The sequence below is a fragment of the Papaver somniferum genome, unplaced genomic scaffold, assembly GCF_003573695.1.
Source record: "Papaver somniferum cultivar HN1 unplaced genomic scaffold, ASM357369v1 unplaced-scaffold_117, whole genome shotgun sequence".
NCBI lineage: Eukaryota > Viridiplantae > Streptophyta > Magnoliopsida > Ranunculales > Papaveraceae > Papaver > Papaver somniferum.
Window position 1 is genome coordinate 11,657,720 of NW_020620714.1, and position 20,833 is coordinate 11,678,552.

Here is a 20,833-nt window from a genome sequence, read left to right on the forward strand (position 1 = left end):
TTTCATCCTTGCAATTTTTTTTGTGTCCATTTCACCCATACTAATTTTTACTCGTCCATTAAAACCGTGTTTTAAAAATATTTGGACAAATGACCCATTTTTCGTTTTTTTTTTCGTTTTCGAATATATGCCTGTTTATTCGAACTTTTCTAATATAGACCTGTTTTGACTTGGTCCCACAGTTTTTTTTTTGAAAAAACGGATTCCATCCAGTTAAGTGCAAGGTGGCATTTATCTCACCTATTAAGAAATCTTATTTATCCCGGAACCACATTTGGTTTATGGAAGGTTTATTTCCCACCAACTAAAAACCATGAATCTAACCATGAACCCTAAAACATGTGAATCCTGAACCCTGAAAACCATGAACCTTAAAACTTGGTAACCCTGAACCCTGAATCCTGAACCATAAACCCTGAAAAAAGTCCCCATATGTCAGCATGAATCAATTGAAATGGATGTTGAGATAAAGAAGTACTATTATTAAACTTTAAACGAGTTTGTTTAGCCCTGGGGCATACATCACAGACGTGACTAGCATTTTAACGAATAAAAGGGAAATTGCGAGATAAAAAATTAAAACAATCCACACCGGGATGGCCGAGACGGCAGTGCCAAGTATCAACTGGCTTATTTGCAACTGAAGATAAAGCAAAAGGTTGAAAACAGAAGTGATAAAGTCCGGCAATCTGCCTACTCCATCCAATCTCCTTGGATGTTCGACGGTCCTGAAATATATAAGACTCGTGTGAGAATTTGATGCAGCAATTTGTTGTGCTTGTCAACTTACTAACAGATATGAAGTTGAATTTGAAGCTTGGAATATGAAATACATCAAGCAGTTTAATAAATGGTGATAAATCGACTGTGCCAACATGAGTTACAGATGTATGTGAACCATCTGGTAGTTGAACAATGAGTGGTTTGGTGACCACAGAATGAGAAGAAAAAGAAGATAAAGATGAGCATATATGATGAGTTGCTCCACTATCAACTATCCAAACATTTGTAGAACAGGAAAGAGTAATACCTGCAAAGTTCGCATAGGGTGCTATGTCGTTGTTCTCATGATCAGGTTCGAGTAGGGTTAGAAGCCGTGCATACTGATCAGCAGTGGCAGGTTGGTGAACAGCAGCAACGGTGTTGGGTTCCAAATTTCTGGACTTTGGGAAGTCTTTCGGGTACCCATTTAGCTTCCATCAAGTCTGCCTGGTATACCCGTGTCTATTGCAATGGTCACAGAAAGGGCGAGATCTTTTGTTGGTGTCTTTGTTTGAAGGAACCCTAGAATGACGTGGATCATTACGTGCAACACTCAAAGCTGCAGAATCAACAGACGGGATGAAAAAAGATTGTATGCCCTGTTGTTCTTCTTCTTGCCTGACATGATTATAAATCTTGGCAGGGGATGGCATGGGTTCCATGATTAGTTTTTGACTACACAGGGAAGAAAATCTTTCATGTAAACCCTGCAAAAATTCCATGGAACGATCTTGACTGTGATGACTCAGATAGTTCTTACCTGCTCCGCATATGCAAGGTTCAATTGGTCTAAAGGCATCTAACTGATCCTAGAGTGATTTGATCCGAGTATAATACATAGAAACACTAAGATTGTCTTGCTTCAGCAGAGCAATAAACTGTTTCAAAGCACATAATTTGGAAGCATTATGATGAGAAAATCGAGATTTGATTTCTAACCATTGTTCATGAGCCGATGGGAAGTTCTGAGTGCTTGAGCGAATTTCTGGATCAACGGAATTGGATATCCAACTACCTACTAAGTCATCACATCTCGTCCAGTGAGCAAGATCTGATGCATTAGTTGGCTTTTTGATAGTGCCATCAATATACCCTGTCTTCCCTTTTGCACTGAGTGCCTTGAACATGCCTCTTCCCCATGTGCAGAAGTTATCACTGGTGAGTAGAGGAGTGTAGATGACGGATGTAGGATTATCCGAAGGGTGGACGTAGTATGGACTAGTTGGAGAAAGTGCAGTATCTTTGTCAGCAACTACAGATGCGGAAGGGGGAGGATCGCCTTCTCCATCCATGATGATAAAGAAGAAGAAATTTTTTTTCCGACCTAGCTCTTATATACCATAAAGGAATATGAGTTTTGATTTCTCTCACAACTGTGTAGAGATTGATATTATCATTTTGTATTTATACTGATTGCAATTACATTGCATGAATGAAGATCCTAATACTATAAATATATCAAAGAAATTAAAACTAATTACAACAATTTCTCAATCACATATTCTTCTCTGCATGTATTGATCTTTTTTCCATATTCTTCTTTGCATGACATCAATCACATATTATTCTTGCAGATACTAATCTTCTTTCCATGTTTAGATTGCATGTACTTATCTTCTTTCCATGTTTAGATCATTGAGTAATGGTAGTGATTGATGTTCTCTTCCTTGCCATATGTTAACAGTGATTGGTGCCGGTGATTGGGAATATATACGTGAACAAATTTATCAAGGGACTGATAAATTTAATACCAAGTAATAAGTCTCGAACCACCGAGATCGAAAATGTTTTTTTTTTTCCTTTTGGTGCAAGAAATGTTCTTTATGGAAGCGGAAGTAGTGAATCAATACATTTAGGGATGTTGCAGGAATTGTTTGGGTTGCAATGATGAACAGAAGATTGTTATGCTTCCTATTGTTTTGCTTAGTGCTACTAATGTGCACAACAATGATGAATTATTGATTCAGTTATTATCAGTTAGAATTGGTGTTGCCACTAGTAAACATTTAGCTCAATTATGTGGAGAAGAGTAGGTCTTTTTGCGTGATTATGGCTGATTTGGCTTTAACTGATGCTGATATTCAACTAAGAAGTTATTGGAAGTGATACTGATATTAAGATTTTGAGTAATGGCTATTTGCCTCTTTGGTTGGTTATCTCATGACTGCATCGTATTGGTAAGATTACTAAACTCCTTGTCTTTGTCTTTTTTTTTTCCTATACAAAAAACTTATGGCTAGGAAGTAGCTTATATGGACGATTCTTGATCTTAGAGTTCTAATATCTACGTAGACAAAAAGTAATACAAGATGTTATCTCATTCGCTTAGTTTTCTCTTTAATGACAGTACTTTTGGTGATGCTGCTGATGATTTTGATGCTTAGATGTTGGACCTTGTGCTATTGTCAGTCCATTTGGCACCATGATTGAATGGAATCTTGCAGGTAAGGAGCTGTGTTCAGGTTCCAGAATCCAGCTAAACTCATTCCATTGTCACCAGCAACATGCACACAAGTGTTTGTACTTATGCATGAACCAGTCTTGCAAAAACAGTTGGAAAAGGCATCGAAAATAGCAAGCTGGTACTACTAACTCCCGAAGACGGAAGTCAGAAAACAGAGTGGGAGCGATAAAGTTTCATTGAATCATGAAAGAGGTACTTGTTAAAGGTGAAATTTGGTAATGGGATGTGTGTTATTTGAGTCATAAATTGGATGGTTTTTTTTTGACAGAGGTGGTTGTACAAGATGCATCCGGGTGCACAATGGATATTTTGACAAAAAATATTTTTTTCTACATATTGCACCCTAGTGCATAATGTGTATTTTTCACAATTTTTTGTTCCTCTTATTTTTTTTCTTAATACTTATTTTTGGACATTGTTTTGATGATCAATGTTATTGCAATAGTGGTGGATTTAGCTCGCGTGATCATGAATTAGTCATTTTGGTTGTATACAAAATATCGCAGGTGATAACTAGGATAAATTTGGATTTATCCGTGAAATACATATGATGCACCTGAGTGCATAATGTGTATGTATGCTGAAGAGAAATAGGTTTTGGCCTTGTCGCATCCGAGTGCATAATGTATATTTTTTATTTTTATAGGAAAAATATTTTTTTGTCAGGTTGTACCTGGGTGCATAATGCACATTTTTATATGAAATAAATTTTGGCCAGATTGCACCGGAGTGCATAATGCATATTCTTACAAAAAATATATTTTAGTCAGGTTGCAACTGGGTGCATAACGCATATTCGTATAGAAGATAAATTTTGGCCAAGATGCACTTGGATGCATAATCCATATTTTTATAGGAAACAAATTTTGGCCAGGTTGCACCGGGGTGCATAATGTATACTCGGCCCGGGTTAAATTTTTTTTTCTTTTTTTTTTCGAATTTCATATCAACAATGGATCTTGTTTGTAGAGATTTTCGAGCCCTTTTCAAAAATATAAATATTTTTAAAATCCGACTTATATTTGGGAAGTTAAGACCTTCCTCGCGATTAATTCTAAATTGGAGAGAGAAAAGGATATAAGAAAGAATAAAGTTTAAAGTAAAGGGTAAATAATATATGGCTAAATTTTTTTTGCGTATTTTTCACCGAACCCATATTTTACAAATCCATTACTTCCATACTTTATGGTGTGTGGTCATATAACCCATTTTCCGAAAAAATAATAGGTTTTTGGTGAATGTTTAGTCATTTAATTCATGTACCAAATGAACCATCTGTATGAAAACTTTACCACCAAAACTGCTTGGTGGTGAAGAAAAATTAACCAGAAATATGTTATGTTCTGAAGTAAAATGTGCCCTCACTAAAATTTTGTTCTGGATTCTCCACAGTCCATATATATCGACTCAACAAAAATGAAATAAAAGAAGATAAAATGTAATAATCTTGATAACAAAGTAACTAAACTGAAACTACAACCATCCCTTTCAAACGTATTTTCCCGCAAGAATAATACTCGTAGGTAATACGTGACTTGTTTGCTAACCATTTCTGTTTTCTGGCGATGACATGGCATGTTTTCGACTCAAATCAAATCGGATAGATTTGAAGTAAGGGTCATGAACAGCTTGCAATGTTGTTGTTTTAGAAGATTTAAACAAAAAATTCATAGAAAATGAACTTTGAGGTACGAGGCAGGCCATAATAAACAACTAACAATCAATTTTTCGAACAAAGAGGAAAACCGGAAACTCGAATTGAATATATTTTTTAGATGTTAACCAGATTCGTGCCCGTGCTACACACCGGGCATATTTATTTTTAGTTTGTTGTGTGCGGGCCTTGGCCCCGGTTGTGATGATGTATTTTTGATTTGGTGTGCGTGGGGGTTTCGCCCCGTTCCATGGCGATGTATGATTTGGTGTGTGCAGGGTTTTGTCCGGCCCCTAGCGATGCATTTTTGATTTGGTGCGCGGTGCTTCTCCCCACCTCGTTGAGATGTATTTCTGATTTGGTGTGTCTGGGAAAATACAATTAAATAGGTGTAAAATATATGCAGATTTTATTTTTTTTATTTTTTTTAACTCGGTGTGTGCGGGGCTTCGGCCCGCCCCGTGGCGATGATTGGTGTGGCGGGGAAAATACATTAAATAGGTGGAGGATCTGTTCAAATTTTATTTATTTTTTCCTAATATTTTCGCCGAAAATATATGGATTTTTTTCCACTTTATATATTAATTTGAAAAAAACAGTCCCAATGCAGTAATTATTCGATTTCCAAATTGAATTTGAACTTCCATAAAATTCCAAACACGATAAGTTATTTTTTCCTTTTAGGTTTTTAATTTTTAGACCAATTATACGGTTGCTAAGTATCCTTACCTAAATATTGTCACTTCATGAATTCCAAATTTAATTTAGTTTCCTTTTTTCTTTTGATCTTTTTCCTATTCTTTTTAAACCAATCATACGTTGCCAAGTATCTCACCAAAAACGCTTGTTTCACAAAAAACTCAAAAAAGACCTATTTCGGCCAATATGAGACAAGAGTTTCCTGACCGTTCAACATGTGAACTTTATTTATCTAGGCCTTTAAATCCGTAGAAGATAAAGTCACTGAACCCCACGTCACCGTCGACCTCAATTAAGCTAAACTTCAAACTCTGCAATTTGCGCCCATTGGAATATAAATCGTCTGGCTCGCAGTCTGGCTGCTGCACTTAACCTTATCTTTGGCTCGTCAATTAACAATGACGGATTCCTTGAACTACATTATAAGATGTTAATAGTGACAAGTTCAATGGGTGCCCATCATATACTCCCTCCGTTCCATTTTAGTTGATGTTTTAGGTTATATTTTTGTTCCACAATACTTGAAAGTTTTCATATTTTTCCACAAAATTATCAATTACACCCTTACATTTTGTCTTGGAACCATAAGTATTTTTTAGATGCACTAATAGCAATTAATGTTTGAAGACTTTTTTCAAGGGTATAGATGGAAAGCCTTCGTCTCTCTCTATTTCTTAATCTGCGTGAAAACTTCAAAAACATCATCTAAAGTGGAACGAAGGGAGTACTAATCAATTAAGAAGCCAATACTAACAAGTTTAGTCCTTCTAGGTTTCAAATATTTGAAAATTTATTTTAAATAATTCAAACAATGCGGCCTTTGCGACGCTGAAACTATATAAGACAAACAATGGATTACTCAAAAACAACACCATACTTTCCAACTCTTTCTTTTCACTGCATACTCATCACTAAAGAGACGATTTCAAAAGTTTTTTTTTGCTAATTTTCAGTTAACCAAACCAAAAAGATGCGTGGGCACGTAACAAACGAGTTTGACGTCATTGGAGCATCAGCCGATGAAATTAGGGTTGTCTATGGTGACAAAAATCTTCCTAACTACGTTAGCAGTCTCCAGCCTGGCCTATTCGAGACACTCGAAATAGTCGAAGGTGATGGTTGTATGTACACCTTTCATCATCCACCACATGTACAGAAAGAGACACGTGGAACGTATGCAAAACGAGATATTAAAACATGATAACAAGCATCTCATCAGAAGATGCCACCGGTCAGCAGATCTGACGGTCAGGGACAGAGGATCACAGAGGTATGATGGCTTAGAGGAGCACCAGATAATACCCCTTGGGTGTTAATACACCCAATCCCGAGGAAGATCCCAGATCAACGGCTGAGAGGAAGTTTGACTGACACAGATGTGACCAGACAAAAAGACACTTGTCTGACACGAGCAGACATCCATCTACCCGCATTAAATACCAAAGAGATATACACGTGTCAATCATCTCGTGGAAGAGGCGAGGATAACCCTTCGTATTCAAGCTCAGGCCGCAGCATATGCCGAAGACCTCTGCGTAATGGGCACAAAGCACAAGAAGATAAGATTACAACGGCGCCTCAGAAGTAGGACCCACGTTCCAATCCTATAAATACCCCTCTCCATTGAGAGAGAAGGGGTCGACCAATCCAGAGCAATTATAGGAGAATATAGGAGAGAGAAATAGGAAGAGTAAGTAACCCCCTACTTCCGCAGACCTATGTATACTCTAAAGTCATTCGACTATCTTTGTAATCATTCAAATACATGGTGAAACACCAGCCCCGTGGATGTAGGCCTTAGTGCCGAACCACGTAAATCTTTGTCTTATTTACATTTCAACACTTTACATTCAGCGTTGAACTTCATGTGCTTTACATTTATACTTGATTCTCTGTTTATTCCTTTATACGAACATTATTTATGATAATATTCGACTAGACAATGACAAGCTCGAAGGCTTTGAGTCGATGAATCGATATAATCATCCTCTATACACATACGACGCACAATTTTAGAATTAGAATGTATGCGAATATTGTTTGTGAATACGTGGATGGCTTCGTGATTTATGTGTTCACAATTTGGCGCTAGAAACAGGGACTTTGTCCCGGTAAAAGATTTATCTTATCCTGTGATTTCACCTTAAACGCGCATTATGGTTGTGCCCTATTCTGGGTTCAGCGTGCTTTCAAAACCTTTTTTATTCTGGGTTCATGGTCTTCATTTTCACAAACACCATTTCAAAGCAGACAAATCCGCGGCTATCTATCACAGATTTGCACATGAGGCGTTTTTCTTTTAAAACTAAGACTTAATAATCCAGATTCATGAGTTCTCGCTACGGATCTACCTTTTCAAGAGTTTTCCTTTTCAAAAGTAGTCTGAAAACAAGGTCCATGATTGTTTATTAGAGGATTTGTATTGCGAAAACTAGACCGATTGAGTCTTTATGTTTCTCTTTTATTAAGGCCCTTGGGAAGCTCATTTCCTTTTATTCCACAAATTTTGCGGATACGAATGGCACTAACCTGATCCTCGTGGATATCTTTGGTTCTATTTATTTATTCCCCTATGCAGAAAAGGACTAAAAATGGAAAAGATACTAGAGGCAGGAAAAACCAAAGCCTCATCAAAGGAAACACCGAGGATTACCCCGGTCATGACCCGAAGCAAGCAGAAAGGAGACAAAGCTAAAATAGCTACTCAGAGGCAGGATGCTGCGGAAATCACCTCACCTATGAACACTAACTCCATTGCAGCCGCGGCTCTCAAAGCAGCAGCCACAAAGAACAACGCAACTGTTGCGGCCCTCTAGGCTACAGAAGCTAACAAGACTTTGGTTTCAAACCAAATCCATCAACAAAGAGAAGGGGTGGCAGAATCTATGACACATCAGCCCGCACATCCACCAGTCTTCGGAATGCTCAGAATCAAACAATACCAGTGGTTTTAGTACCGCGGGTGGAAGCTCAACCGGCGGTACCAAACTTGGAGATACCAACAATTGAAGCTGATCCTCTACCACCCTTAATATACACAGCAGATGAAGGGGGAACTATGGCCGTAGGGGTACAAGTCGGAACTCCCAATCAGGGATCAAACCAGTCCCACTGACTGATGGTAGAGCTCGAAGAATTGAAAAAGAGCCAGCAGGTCTACGCAGATGCCGTAGCTCTTCTGTCCAGGGAGAACCAAGACTTGAAAGATAGGATTGCCCAAAGCACGAAGACTAGCCAACAACTGGACAAATCAAATTCTAAGGCACCAGAGCCTAATCAAGACCGAAGAATCATCCTAGAAAACGCCGCTAGGGGAAGCAGTGCATCCGATCCGGAATATGCCGCCGAAGACTTAGACTATTATGACAGTGAAGTTCGAAGAAAGAAACGCTCAACTGAGCATGAGAACGTGGGACATTACCGCGCAATGGAAGAGCTGCGTGATGAGATGATGCTGAGATCAGGCAGTTAAAAGCCAGACAAGGCGGAGGAAGGCTTGAAGAGGTGATGAAAGAAGCTAACTCCACGCCCCTAACTCATCGCCTGGACAAATACCCCCATTCCGTTAAAGTGCTGTCCCAACTTTTGAATGCTATGACGGATCCAGTGATCCCGCGGCACTATCCGGTTTATATCGTATCTTAGCCCGATGGAGTCAAAACGACGCCGTCCTCTGTAGGTATTTCCCATCAAGTCTGAAGGGATCGGCTTTGTCTTGGTTTGACAACCTGCCACCTGATTCCATCAACTCCTACGATCAACTCGCAGAGAAATTCTTGAGAACCTACATGTACAACAAAGCTGTCAACACCGGAATGGAAAACTTTTTCTCTGGCAATTGGTTACAAGGAGAACACGAGGGAATACCAACAGATGGCACAAGATCTGCCAAGCCATAGGGAGTGTGGATCCCGTAGTAAGCATCAACTGCTACAAGTGGGGATTAGACCGAATGAGTCCACTATTTGTTGAGATCCACGGAACGTACCTAAGACAGAAGGAGATCTTCGAATTATTGAGAAGTATGCTCGTCTTGAAGAAATCCAGCGTGAGAACCCGAGGGCACAAACGCAGAGGTCTCACCGTACCAATTCCGCAGAACAAACCAGCGGGGCCAAAAGAAATAGCTCAGTGGAACGACCGCGAAGATAGGAAGGAACGAAGAGATGAACGACGAAAAGACGATCGAAAATTCGAAGATCAGGTTTACACGAAGCTCAATGCTAGCTACGCTCGGATCTTGCGAGAGATCAAAGGAAGGGAAAATTTGGAGTGGCCGTGGTCTAAGGGAAAACAGCCCCCAAACCGAGAAGTCTAAAGATTACTGTGAGTATCATTGCTTCAATGGACACCAGACCGAGAAATGCAAAAACCTCAAAATAATGATCCAAAAATTGATTGATGCTGGCGAACTCAAGCAATACATACGAAAGGAGTCACCGAGGACAGATCCAAACGAACCAAGCAAGTCCAACTTCCAGAGGGAAACCGCACAATCAACACCATCTCGTGTTCCGAAGCCGCAGGGCCCTCACTTACAGCGCAGATAGGAAAGAGGCTACGAAAGCAATTCGAAGACCACTGCGAATTATATAAGATTGATGGCGTAGAGGTGGACGAGCACGAAGAGTGGATGGACGCACCTATCATCTTCGATACTGAAGATATCGAAGATATGGAAGACCATAACGATCCCTTGGTCCTCACACTACCAGTGGCCGGATGTAACCTCAAAAAGATCCTCATCGACGGGGGAAGCTCAGTGAACGTTCTATTCTACGACGCCTTCAAACGGATGAAGCTCCATGATGAACAGCTGATGACCTCTTATTACACCATCTACGGGTTCAACGGAGCGCCCACAAAGCCATTGGGAGACATCGTGTTGCAGGTGAACGCGGGCCCATGAAAGTAGAAACACGATTCAGCGTGGTAGACGCCCCATCCCCCTATAACGCCATTATTGGACGAAAGTGGGTACATAAACTCAAGGGAGTGGCAGCAACTTACTACCAATATCTCAGGTTCCCTACACCCGAGGGAGTAATGGAAATCAAGGGAGATCGGGTCTCTGCAAAAGAGTGCCAGGCCACTCAGGATCGTATCAACAACGAACAGGAAGAGCAGCGAAAAACCCGAAGGATCAAAAATAAAGAAGCTGCGAAAGAAAAGGCCATAGACCTGTTCCTCAAGGAAACCGCAGGGAAGGGCTTGACAAAGATGATAATGTCCTTAACACAGAGGCAAGTACTTCAGCAGCCAACGAAGGACAGAAACATACCAAATAGCAATTAAAGAACGTCCCAGTCCTTGGGGACCCGAAGCCGGTGTTCACACCAGTGGAGCCCGTAAAAGAAATCAACATAGGAACGGAAGAAAACCCGAAGATGATCAAAGTAGGGACCATAATGGACGAAAAAAGAGAAGATTCCTTAACCAAATTACTTAAAGAATACGCGGATGTATTCGCCTGGAAGTTAGGAGACATGCCGGGGATTGATCCAAAAATAATCCAACACGAGCTGCGCATCAAACCAGGCACGCCACCTTTCAGGCAGAAAATAAGAAAAGTTGCACCAGAGTATCATAAGGCAGTAGAAAAAGAACTTCGGAAACTACTAGAAGCTTCATCAAGGAAGTCAAATACCCTACATGGATCTCCAACATGGTCGTCGTTCCTAAGAAAAATGGAGGGGTTAGGATATGCATCGACTTTACTAACCTCAACAAGGCATGTCCAAAAGACAGCTATCCCCTACCGAGCATAGATCAACTGGTTGAAGCAGTGGAAGGGTACGAAGAGCTGTCATTCATGGACGGATATTCTGGTTACAACCAAGTAGCCCTGGCAGAAGAAGATCAACTACACACAACATTCTACACCCCGCATGGCCTTTATTGCTACACTAGAATGCCCTTTGGACTTCGAAACGCAGGGGCAACTACCAGAGAATGGTCGATGCTATCTTCAGGCCATGGATTGGTAGTACCCTAGAAGTCTACGTTGATGACATGCTCGTCAAAAGTAGGCTGCGCAAAGATCACCACCAGGACCTGAGAGATATTTTCGAAGCAATGAGGAAACATCACATGAAAGTAAATCCAGAAAAATGCACTTCGGTGTCACCTCAGGGAAATTCCTCGGATATCTGGTAACAAAAAGGGGTATTGAGGTAGACCCCGCGAAGATTCAGGCCATAGTGGAAATGCCATCTCCGAAGAATTTAAAAGAAGTGCAAAAGCTCAATGGGTCCTTAGCAGCCTTGGGCAGATTTATTGCCCGATCCTCGGACAAATGCAAACATTTTTTCAATATTCTCAAAAAAGGGAGTAAGTTTGAATGGACCGCAGAATGCGAAGAAGCCTTCCAAAGAATCAAGGAATACCTGGCTTCAATTCCAATCCTGCAGAAGCCTGATCCTGATGAGGTTTTGGCATTGTACATAGCAGCGAGACGCAGTTAGCGCAGTGTTGGTCAAAACCAATACGAAGATAGAACACCTATCTATTATGTCAGCAAGACCCTCAATTCTGCGGAAAGGAATTACACGAAGATCGAACAACTCATCCTGGCATTAGTATGGGCTACTCAAAAGCTGAGAACCTATTTCCTAACTCACTTCATCCGCGTCCCATGCAAAGCACCACTGGAAGCAGTCCTCAAAAGCGCGGGAAAAGTAGGTAGAATAGCCAAGTGGAACACCCACCTGGACCAATTCAACATCATTCATGAAATTCAACATTCCCAAAAATCCCAAGTATTGGCGGATTTCTTAGCAGACCTCCCCCTGGACAACGATGAAGAGATTAGGGGAATACCAGAAGCCGACGAGGAAAGCAAGGATCCAGTTGATGTCCTCGAACCCGCGAGTCAAAGACAATGGGAAGTCTTCGTTGATGGTTCCAAAAATAAGGAAGGGGCAGGAATAGGCATTGTCATCACCACCCCAACTGGAGAAAGGATCGTACAGGCACTCAGGTTAGAATTCAAAGACATACTAACAACATCGTCGAATACGAGGCAGTCGTACATGCCCTCCGCTTGATAATAGAGATGGGGGTAACTGATGTAAGACTGACAAGTGATTCGCAGCTTGTCATACGGCAAATAGGGCTCGAATACAATGTGTACGACGACACCCTCTCAGCTTACATGGCCTTGGTCCAAACATTGGCATCACAAATTCCGAACATCAAGTTCCGGCACTTATGCAGAAGGGATCTCAGGCACGCGGATGCCCTAGCATATATATCATCCATGCTGAAGGACAAGAGTATCGAAGCTATCAAAATAACAAGGGTATACGAGCCTTCGATTGCATCACAATTTTCCTTTGCTACAAATCAAGATACAGTGGAAGAAAATATCGAAGATCAGGTGGGAGAAGACATCCGTGACGATTTTGACGAAGAAGATATCCTGTCAAGAGCAAATCAAGACAAAGATTTCAACAACGAAGATGATTGGAGAATGATGATCCATGCATTTCTCAAGGATGGAAACTTACCCGCGGATCATAAACAATCCAGGAAAATACTCTCCAAAGTAGGAAGATATGATCTTCGGGATGGGGTCCTGTACAAGAAATCTTTCCTCGGACCGTTATTACGTTGCTTGGTAGGCCTCAAAGAGGGTATAAAAATTATCCCCGGCCAAAAACTTGGTGGGCCCGGAGATGTGTATAAAATTAAGCGCAATAAAAACGCGGGCCTACAGTAATACCGCAAGTGCACGGTCGTCGGTTGTAGCTCGTGCAAGTACGGGTCGATCCACAGAGATCGGGTGTGTTTTGGAGTGTTTAGCTAATTGGGTTCCTAGATTTGCTTTGGGCTTAGAAGCCTTTTGGCTTAAATTGGGCTTGAGTACTAATGGGTTTGAATGCCCTTTGAATGAATTGGGCTTAGTGGGTTTGTTAAAAATAAAATGAACTGAGCTTGGGCTCAGTTATCTTTGAAGTGCAAATGGGCTTTGGTTCTAGAAACTGGTTTGAGCGTTGGGCTTAACAATTCACTTGTGAGTTGGGCTTAGTAGTGAACTAGGCTTTGGCCTTAACTGGGCTTCAGAGGCTTTTGGGAGTGAACTGAGCTTTGGGCTCAGTTGGTTGGGCCTTTAGCCTTTGGTTTCACTGAATTGGTCTTGGGCTCAGGAGTGAAGTGAGCCTTGGAGCAGCAGCAGCAGCAGGCAGAAAAAGGAAGCAGTACTGCAGCAGCAGCACAAGGCAAGGAGTGGCAGCAGCAGCTGCAGAAAGGCAGCAGCAGAAGGCAGAAGTGGCTTGGCAGCAGCAGCTGCAGAGGCTCAGATGCAGGAGGCAGCAGCAGGGGAAAGCAAAGCAGCACAAGTGATGCAGCAGCAATTGCAGCAGCAGCAATTGCAGCAGTAGAAGAAAAAGGCAGCAATGCAGCAAGGGTTACAGCAGCAGTACTGCAGCTGCTCAAGCAGTGAAGAAAATGCACAGCAGGAGAATTTACAAAACAGTGGTAGCAGTGTGTGAAACAAGTAAATATTGTGATGTTAAGACACCACAGTGAGCAGTGAAGGTAAAACAAGTGAGCAGTGAAAGCAAGAAAACAAAGCTAAACAGTTGAAGATGGAATTGTGGATGAGAATGAAGTAGATTATGGATGGGAACTAGGGTTTGAATTCACTCTAACTTCTACTATGTATTCTCCTATAGAAAGTTAAACACAACTATGGTATTCTTTCCAAAGTACTAACTGTCTTTCTACGGCACAATTAGTCAAAGATTATGAATTCAGCTTGAGTTGCAGCTTATCAACAGCTCATGGACCTAACTACAAAGTATACTTGGCATACATTGTGAAAGTGAGGTGATGATGAACTAAGTTCAAGTTTTTCCTAAACTTGTTTAGCCTTCTAAAGCAATATGATCAATGTACTACACAATAAGAAATTAGGGATTCATCAAGTCCCTAGCATGATGGTTTAGAACATGACAAACATTACACTAACATTACATGGCAGTGAGCATAACAGTGAACAACATGGTGAACTAACATGACAACACAGTGAACAATATGGTGAACTAACAGTGAGCATTCATATAAACAGAGAATTAAAACCAAGAACAAGAACAAATGCAATTAAAAGCAAAAGTGCAACTAACAGGAACAATTAAAATAACAGGAGCATCACACATTAAAAATTAACAGTGCAATTTAAAATTGGAATTAACCTAACCCAAATTGGGTGGAAACTTGGCTAGTCCAAGAACAAGTTTTAACAGTGATACCCAACCCTCAATTTATACCCAGACAATAAAATTAGGGTTTCCCCCAAATTACAAATTAGGGTTTTCTTAAATTAAACAAAATTTAACTTACAAACTCCCAAAATCTGCTCGACCCATGCCTCCTCTAGTCCTTGATGCTCTTCCTCTGCTCCTATTGTCCCCTAATTTCGAGTTATTTTACTCACCCCAAAACCTAGGGTTTCAGAGGTTGTGAGATGAAGAAAATAACTAGGCTAGGGATATGGGGGTGTTGTCGGTATGGAGATAGTAGTGGCAGTGATGGAACTGGTGGTGGTGACGGAAGTGACAGCGGCAGAGAGGGGAGGTGGTGGAGTTGCAGAGCTCTGCAACTGTCGGGTGAAGGAGATGAAGTTTTGGGGCGATGGGTTGTTTGGGTGGATAATAGGATTCGGTGCTAGGGTGTGAAGCGGGAGCATCTGGTTCGATGTTTGGCGAGCTGAGACGCTGGATATGGAGATGGTAGGTAGATCGGACGGCTAAGAGAGAAGAGTTTGTAGCGACCGTTGGATGTGGAACACAACGAAGTCAACGGTGCTAGATTAGGTTAGGTGCTGTAGTGTTGGGCGGAATCATCGGGATTTGATGCACAGTGATGAGGTGACCGTTGGATGACAAGATGGATCCAATCTGACGGCTCTCATGGAAATGGGTATGGATAAAGGAAATGGATTTGGGTAAGGGTTTTGGGCCTTGGGTATGCCAAGCCCATATCTTCTTTAAGAACAATTCTTCCTTCTTGAGCCCATTCCTAGCTTTTTGGTCTTGTGCGCAACATTCTTCGCGGCTTCCTTGCGTAATTCCTCCCGGCTTTTCACTACTTTTCTGCTCTTTTTGCTCCGCAATTCATCCAGACTTTATTTATTACCTAAAAATGCAAAATTAAGTAAGAAAAATATTTATTCTTGAAAACAATGAAAATACAGAATATGGGATAAAATGTAGAATTAATGCACAAAAGATGAGTTAAATGCCAACAAAAATATATATAAATATGCACTATTTAGCACTCATCAAATACCCCCAAACCTGAATTTTACTTGTCCTCAAGTAAAACAAAACTAAGGAAATCCTAACTATACCACTGTCGCTGGTCTCTCGAATGCATTTAGCGTATGCACTAAGCCTTTTAAACCACTAAGTGTCCCTAGTGGACGAGTTGAAGTCTCGTGAAGGTTTACCAGAGGTGTGCCTACAAAACCTAAGGACAAAATATGAGCTCAGATTCCATCAAATGTGACATGTGCAAAACAGTTTAAGCTCACAGCAAAATGGAGATGTCAATCTAGCTATCGAAGGCACAATCCTAGCACTGATAACAAAAAAGACATGTGATAAGAGTGTAAAGTGTATCTACACATGTGTAAAGAAAGATCTGAAGTTATGACTACTAATCACCAAGAGATAGTTTCTCAGGCTAAGAACTGAGGTCGAAATCTAGCTAGCTGTCCGGACTTTACGAGAATTGTGAATGAGTTGGAGGTATTTCACAATTACTCGCGTTGTACATCAATGGCATACACCCTCCTTGCTTATTACAATGAAACAACAAAATGACTATTTACATGACTCTTATTTACATTGACTATTCTCTTTTATTTTTGGAACAAGAGATGATGGAATTGATAAATACTTGATTTTTTTTTTTTTGTATTTTTCTGATTTTTTTCTTTTTTTTTTTCTGAATATATACATCGTTTTTTTTTTTTTTTTTTTTTTTTTTTTTTTTTTTTAATACAAGGAAACACTTTTGATACAATACAAAAGGAAACAAAAATTACATGACACTTTGCAAGAGGTAGCCCTTTTTGATGCACCCAGTTAAATTCGATGGTTGTCTTTCTTAATGTAACCTCCACCTTCTATCCCAACCAACCAAAGAACAAGCTAGTCAAGTTTCGTTCAGTATTCTAAAGTGATTGGCAATCGTAACTTCCTATCCAACACCTTGAAGATCGAGGCCATACATGTATTGGTAGATCGTGCGCGTGCAAATTTCTTATCACTATGTGAATTGTGCTAGAATCAGGGTGCCTAAATATCTAGACTAAGACTCCTAATAAAAATACATATTTGCACAAGAGTCAACATTTCAAGGTAAATGAGCTCCATTTTTATGATTTTTCATTTTTTTTTTTTTTTTAATTTTTTAATTTTTTTGAATTTTGATTTTTCAATTTTTTTGGAATTTTTCAATTTTTTCAAAAAGAAGAAGGAGTTCGTTTTCAATTATAGCATATTATCGTATCTACTCTATACCCCCAAACCTAAACTAAACATTGTCCTCAATGTTTCAAAATATGGAAAGAATTATAAAACAACATATGGAAAGGGACATGCTGAGTAGAGTAAAAGGAGAGAGAATACCCGATTTCGGCGAAAGCAGAATTAAAACTCCGTTATTCAAGGCAAAAATCCAACATATTTCAGCCGAGATCATATTGGATTAGCAAAATATATACAAAAGGAACAAAAGGGTTTTTAAAAAATTTTAGCTACTGGATTATATACAAAAAATTCACCATACACCAAAAGTCTAAAGAGTTGAGGATCAACCCAAAAGAAAAAGTGTAGAGACATAGAAAGTTTCAAAACACTAAAATTGGACTTAAATGGGAGTGAGAGTGAAAAACCGAATGAATCACCCCTAAACCTATTTTCAAAGTTTACTTTTAAACAAAATCGCAATTTTAGGGTTCAGGATTCAAAGGTCTAACTCAAATGGACTGTGCGGGATGGGCAAACATGCAATTTCCAACTGTGGTCCTCAAATGTTTATATTTTGAAGCAAAATAGTCCAAGAGGACTTGGGAAGCACACAGTTCCAATCCTAGATTAGGAATTTTCAGAAAAATCGGTTTGACAATATGGGTACAAACCAAATCTAGGTTGGGTGGAAGGCCATCAGATTGTGACTTAGGTAGAAGAATAGGCATATCATTATCAATCAAATCAAAATCTTCTAACTCATCTACACATGTCACATCATGCTCACAATCATCAATCAAATTGGCAAGATCACAATCAGATTATCAACATCATCAACAGATTGATTTCATGCATCGGCAAATCAGGGGAAACATCACATGGAATACTAGAAGAAATATCATGCATTAAGGTCGGGGCAGAGAAGCCTAATGTATTTGAACCCAAAGGTTCCATAACATTTTCAGTATAGACATGTTCTTCTAACATAACATCATAATCATCATCATCATCATGATAGGATTTTGCAATCTAGGATAATTTTCAATCCTAAGGTCGGAGCTATTACAAGAATAAAACTCTAATTCATGGGGTGACTCATATCATGTGGTGTTGTTCCTGTTTCCCTAACGGATTCCCATTGATGGGTTTTCTCTGCAATCTCGGCTAAAAAATTCCATGCATCATCCAAGATTTATCAATAAACTCACCATTACACATAGACTCAACCATGGTTCGAGATTTAAAGTCTAGTCCCTCATAGAGGATGACGACAAGTCTCCACTTCTCAATTCCATGGTGCGGACATTCACTCAACAAATCATTAAAACGTTCAAAATAGTGAAAAACAGTTTCCTCATCCAATTGGACAAAACAATTGATACTTTGACGAATAGCGATGGTCCTATGGTGTGGAAAAAATTTTTGAAAAATTGATGTGAGTTGTCCCAAGTGTGATTGATTGTGGTCTCAAACCGTAAAACCATGTTTTGGCCCCTTTCCTTTAGAGAAAATGTAAACAAACGCAATTCAGAGAGTCTTCGGACATATGATCAGGTTGCATAGTCCGACAAATTTGTTCAAACTCCCTTACCTGAGTATAGGGGTTCTCAGAGTCGAACCCTCGAAATATAGGAAGTATTTGTATCATGCTTGCATTTATTTTAAAAGGGTTATTGGTTTGAGGTAATACAATACATGATAATGGAATTTTTATTGACGGATACATGTATTCATGGAGAGCATGAGGTTGGTCCATTTTGAAAAGACACAAAGCCCACTATTTGGTTTTAATGGGTTTGGATTTTTGGGAAATTTTGGTTTTTGATGGGATATTTGAAATTTGGTTTTGAAATGGGAGTAAAATACTTTTGGTTTATGGGCGCCGTAAAATTTGGTTTTTGGATGGGCGGTAAAAATTTTGTTTTTTTATTTTTTTTTTTGCTATTTGGTTTTTTTTTTTTTGATGGGCCGCCCCCTGTGCAAGCCTTTTGTGTTTGCTTTGGCTCCGCTTGGTTGAAACTTTTGGTGGAACTGAGTCCAAAATCTCGGCCTAGAATTTGGGTACTCGGCCCACTAACGAGTTCAACTAGCGTGATCGGTTACAAGCTCAGCTGGGTTTAAAAACCCAGAATACAAAATACAAGTCCAAATTAAACAAGCTCACAAAAATTAAATACAAGCCCACAAATTAAACAAACAAGCCCACAAATAAATTATTACAAACCCAACAGAAAATAAGAGAAGCCCAAAAATTGGCTTTAATTATTACAAGCCCACAATTAAAGAAATTTGGAAGCCCACAGGTTGGGTTCTCTCAATGGAATGGGTTTAGGCTTACCTTTTTAGCACAGCCCAGCTGCTCTGATATTGTTGCAAAAACCCAGTTGGGCTTTGGTTCTTTTCCTTGGTGGCGTCCCAGCAGAGGAAAAACAGGTTCAGAACAGCAGGTCCAACAGCAAATGAAGTGAAGCAGATGCAGATGCAAATGCTATGCAGTGAAATGCAAAAAATAGCTAAGAAAAACACAGATAAAACACAGCACCAATCCCCGGCAACGGCGCCAAAAACTTGGTAGGCCAGGAGATGTGTATAAAATTAAGCGCAATAAAAACGCGGGCCTACAGTAATACCGCAAGTGCACGGTCGTCGGTTGTAGCTCGTGCAAGTACGGGTCGATCCACAGAGATCGGGTGTGTTTTGGAGTGTTTAGCTAATTGGGTTCCTAGATTTGCTTTGGGCTTAGAAGCCTTTTGGCTTAAATTGGGCTTGAGTACTAATGGGTTTGAATGCCCTTTGAATGAATTGGGCTTAGTGGGTTTGTTAAAAATAAAATGAACTGAGCTTGGGCTCAGTTATCTTTGAAGTGCAAATGGGCTTTGGTTCTAGAAACTGGTTTGAGCGTTGGGCTTAACAATTCACTTGTGAGTTGGGCTTAGTAGTGAACTAGGCTTTGGCCTTAACTGGGCTTCAGAGGCTTTTGGGAGTGAACTGAGCTTTGGGCTCAGTTGGTTGGGCCTTTAGCCTTTGGTTTCACTGAATTGGTCTTGGGCTCAGGAGTGAAGTGAGCCTTGGAGAAGCAGCAGGCGCAGAAAAAGGAAGCAGTACTGCAGCAGCAGCACAAGGCAAGGAGTGGCAGCAGCAGCTGCAGAAAGGCAGCAGCACAAGGCAAGGAGTGGCTTGGCAGCAGCAGCTGCAGAGGCTCAGATGCAGGAGGCAGCAGCAGGGGAAAGCAAAGCAGCACAAGTGCTGCAGCAGCAATTGCAGCAGTAGAAGAAAAAGGCAGCAATGCAGCAAGGGTTACAGCAGCAGTACTGCAGCTGCTCAAGCAGTGAAGAAAATGCAAAACAGAAAAGCAACAGAGTTGCAGGGCAGGGAAGAAACAACAAGGCAAAAGCAATACAAAACAAGAAAACAAAGCTAAACAGTTGAAGATGGAATTGTGGATGAGAATGAAGTAGATTATGGATGGGAACTAGGGTTTGAATTCACTCTAACTTCTACTATGTATTCTCCTATAGAAAGTTAAACACAACTATGGTATTCTTTCCAAAGTACTAACTGTCTTTCTACGGCACAATTAGTCAAAAGATTATGAATTCAGCTCGAGTTGCAGCTTATCAACAGCTCATGGACCTAACTACAAAGTATACTTGGCATACATTGTGAAAGTGAGGTGATGATGAACTAAGTTCAAGTTTTTCCTAAACTTGTTTAGCCTTCTAAAGCAATATGATCAATGTACTACACAATAAGAAATTAGGGATTCATCAAGTCCCT

General features: G+C 40.2%; 1 protein-coding gene across 1 annotated transcript; it reads right to left on the bottom strand.

Annotated features, from left to right (window-relative positions):
- Positions 1–1,571: 1,571 nt before the first annotated feature.
- LOC113329868 lies at positions 1,572–2,054 on the bottom strand. The gene has a single exon (XM_026576692.1). The coding sequence runs from the start codon at positions 2,052–2,054 to the stop codon at positions 1,572–1,574; it is 483 nt and encodes a 160-aa protein (XP_026432477.1).
- Positions 2,055–20,833: the final 18,779 nt, after the last annotated feature.

Excerpts from the sequence above, each read along its gene's own strand:
- LOC113329868 (XM_026576692.1), bottom strand. The coding sequence starts at position 2,054 with ATGGATGGAGAAGGCGATCCTCCCCCTTCCGCATCTGTAGTTGCTGAC.